Source organism: Bison bison, unplaced genomic scaffold, assembly GCF_000754665.1.
Source record: "Bison bison bison isolate TAMUID 2011002044 unplaced genomic scaffold, Bison_UMD1.0 scf7180017862692, whole genome shotgun sequence".
Taxonomy (NCBI): domain Eukaryota; kingdom Metazoa; phylum Chordata; class Mammalia; order Artiodactyla; family Bovidae; genus Bison; species Bison bison.
In genome coordinates this window covers 368,113-371,799 of record NW_011493264.1, presented here as the reverse complement: position 1 = coordinate 371,799, position 3,687 = coordinate 368,113, and the positions used below count along the sequence as shown (strand labels likewise).

General features: G+C 57.0%; 1 protein-coding gene across 1 annotated transcript in view; it reads right to left on the bottom strand.

Moving 5' to 3' along the window:
• Positions 1-3,687, bottom strand: part of D2HGDH (D-2-hydroxyglutarate dehydrogenase) — a 26,363-nt gene that overhangs the window by 21,786 nt on the left and 890 nt on the right. The window contains exon 2 of the mRNA XM_010832891.1: positions 1,832-2,199. Coding sequence (XP_010831193.1) covers positions 1,832-2,199 — 368 coding nt within the window. The remainder of the gene's footprint in view (positions 1-1,831; positions 2,200-3,687) is intronic.

The window sequence follows — 3,687 nt, the reverse complement described above, 5'->3', positions numbered from 1 at the left end:
GACAGACAATATACAGCCTTGACATACTCCTTCTCCTATTTGGAACCAGTCTGCTGTTCCATGTTGCTTCCTGACCTGCATACAGGTTTCTCAAGAGGCAGGTCAGGTGGTCTGGTATTCCCATCTCTTTCAGAATTTTCCACAGTTTATTGTGATCCACACAGTCAAAGGCTTTGGCATAGTCAATAAAGCAGAAATAGATGTTTTTATGGAACTCTCTTGCATATCTTCTTAATATGCAACAAAGACACTGTTGGTTTTTATAACTAAGTAGGTCATGTTACCTCTGAAATCACTTCAAGAGAAAACACAAAACTGAAAGTCTTAGCCACTCAGTCGTGTCCGACTCTTTCTGACCCCATGGACTGTAGCCCGCCAGGCTCCTCTGTCCATGATGGGCTTTTCCAGGCAAGAATACTGGAGTAGGTTGCCATTCCCTTCTCCAGGGGATCTTCCTGACCCAGGGATCGAACCTGGGTCTCCTGCATTGCAGGCAGATTCTTTACCATCTGAGCACCAGGAAGACTACACAGGGCCTCAGGAAACCTGCTCTCAGGAAGGCAAGCTGGGTCCAGAAGGAGAATCTCCAAGCTGCTGTGGGGGTGTGGGCAGCCAGGCCATCTTGCAGGGCCCACATCCTGCCCAAGCGAGCTGCAGAGGGGACAACAGGCCCCCCAAAAGACATATAGACACCCCACCCTGCAGAACCCACGAACGTGACCTTCCTTGGAGAAAGGGTCCTTACAGATGTAATTAAGGATCTAAACTTGAGACCATCCTGATGAGGGTGGTACCCCAATCCAAGGACAGGTGACCTCATAAGAGAACAGAGAGGGAAACACAGGGAGAGACTGTGTGAGGAGGGACAAGGACTGGAAAATGTTGTCACAAGCCAAGATCACCTGGAGCCCCAGGAACTGGAAGAGGCAGGAGGGACCCTCCACTAGAGGGAGCCCTACCCACACCTGAGAACAGAGAGCAGACACTCCAGTCGATTGAGCCCAGTTTGCGGTTCTTTGTTATATATTAGCCCAGGCGTTGGGCTGCAGCCATGAAATTAAATGACGTTTGCTTCCTGTGAGAAAAGCTATGACCAACCTAGACAGCATATTAAAAAGCAAATATTACTTTGCCAACAAAGGTCCGTCTAGTCAAGGCTATGGTTTTTCCAGTGGTCATGTACGGATATGAAAGTTGGACTATAAAGAAAGCTGAGCACAGAAGAATTGATGCTTTTGAACTGTGGTGTTGGAGAAGACTCCTGACAGTCCCTTGAACTGCAAGGAGATCAACCAGTCCATCCTAAAGGAGATCAGTCCTGAATATTCATTGGAAGGACTGATGCTGAAGCTGAAACTCCGATACTCTGGCCACCTGATGCGAAGAACTGACTCATTGGAAACGACCCTGATGCTGGGAAAGATTGAAGGCGGGAAGAGAAGGGGACGACAGAGGATGAGATGGTTGGATGGCATCACCGACTCAACGGACATAAGTCTGAGTAAACTCTGGGAGTTGGTGATGGACAGGGAGGCAGGTGTGCTGCAGTCCATGGGGTCGCAAAGAGTCAGACATGACTGAACTGAACTGAACTGACGCCTTGCGAGGAAGTGAGTAGTAGTTAACACACACACACCCCTCAGAGCAGCTGGGGGGTCAGGGGGGCGGTCAGCTGTTTTATCTTAATTTGCAGATGTCCTGCATCAGAAAAGCGTCTGTGACGCCGCCCAGAGCTCCTGCACCCAGTGCTCACCGCTGGCCACATGGAATCCCAGGCTGTTCCTCAACCCTGCCCACCCCAAGCATGAACTGTGAACAGACCCTCACTCACCTCGGACTGTCCTCAGCCAGTCCACGTTGGGAGGCTCAAGCTCCTCCGGGTCTGTGATGACCCTGCCAGGGACGACTCGCTCCAGGGCGGCCAGGTCGTCCTCAGACACCACGGAGAAGGGCAGCCGCCGCACAGGGTACCGCTCCGGGGTCAGCGTCACCTCAGGAGTGCGGGAGGAGGCTGAGCAGCTGCCTCGTGGAACCAGGGGGCTGGTGCCCCAGGCCCCTCGCGGGCCGCCCAGCCCAGGGATCTTGGACGGCCCTGCCCACATCTTCTGTCTCACAGAGGCTCCCTGAATGCAGGCTGCCCGCCAGCAGAAGAGCCACGCAGGCCACCGGGGCACCAGACGGGGCATCATCATTCCTGCCCTACAAAGTAAGTGGTCGGACCTATGACTCTGGAACAGCATGGAGCTGATACAAAGGCAGCACCTGCAGGGTGGGGAGACAGGTCCACAGTGGCTCCACGGCTGCGGTGGCAGTGAGGTTTGGACCACCCGGAAGAAGCGGGCTAGGTGGGCACAAGGGACACGAGGCCTTCAGCTGACGCAGCACAGCCCCTGGCAGGAGTCACCCTGAGAAGTCACAAGACGCACACCCCTGGCGGAGGCCACCCCCACCCCCACCTGTGTTAGCTTTAACATCTGCAACAACCACGTCTCCCTCTCAGCCCCTCTTCCTTCACAAGGAACGAGCAGTTAAGGTGCTGTGAGGGACAGATGCCATTCCCCTGGTGGCTCAGCTAGGAAAGAGCCCACCTGCAAATGCAGGAGATGCAAAAACGTGGGTTCAATCCCTGGGTCAGGAAGAGCCTTTGGAGAAGGAAATGGCAACTGGCTCCAGTATTCTTGCCTGGGGAATTCCTTGGACAGAAGAGCCCCGTGGGCTATACAGCTCATGGACTGGGGTCGCAGACTCGGACACGAGTGAGCGCGCGGGCGCGCGCGCGCGCGCGCACACACACACACACACACACACACGGTGGTTTAATCTCTCAGTGGCGCCGACCCTGCGACCCCATGACTGTACGTACACACACACACACACACACACACACACACGGTGGTTTAATCTCTCAGAGGCGCCGACCCTGCGACCCCATGACTGTAGCCAGCCAGGCTCCTCTGTCCCTAGGATTGCCAGGCAAGAACACTTCAGAGGGTTGCCATTTCCTTCTCCCTGGAATCTTCCTGACCCCCGGAGTGAACCAGTGTCTCCTGAATGTACAGGTGGAATCTTTAAGACAGAGCCACCAGGGAACAAGTGGTTAAAATAATATGTCTTATGTTTGTGGATATGCTACAAGTTCACAAAAACCGGGGGACAGAGGGAAGCTCCTCTGGGCCCCCATCCTGGGGGCCCGGGACTGCGCAACTCGCCAGGCAACCCCCGGGGAGGGGAGCAGTGTGGCGCACCGGTGTTCTGGTTGCTTCCAGCTCACCTGGCGCTCAGACCACCTGGGCGGCTCGAGGGGCAGCGCCCTCGGCGGGGTCACACCTCCGAATGACCTTGAGGACACGATCAGAGCCCCTGGGTGCCTGGAGGCAGCAGGCGCTGCACCAGTGGGGGTGAGGCTTAAAGGAGGCGCGGAGGCCAACCCCGCCTGTTCAGGGCAGCGCAGGACAGGTAAGCAGCGAGCTCGGGGCCGGACTCCCGCCGAGGGCCGGGCGCCTGGGGTCACGGCCGTCAGGGGACCACCGGGGGCCACGGGGAACCAGGAGCGGCCGCCCCAGCCAGGGGCCGACGACCAAGCGCCGGCGCCCCAGGCACGCAGAGTGACCCAGGCTCGCCCGGAGGGCCCGGGGCGCGCAGCCTGCGCGATCGCGTGACCGGATCGGCCCGGGCGGTAGGATCCGA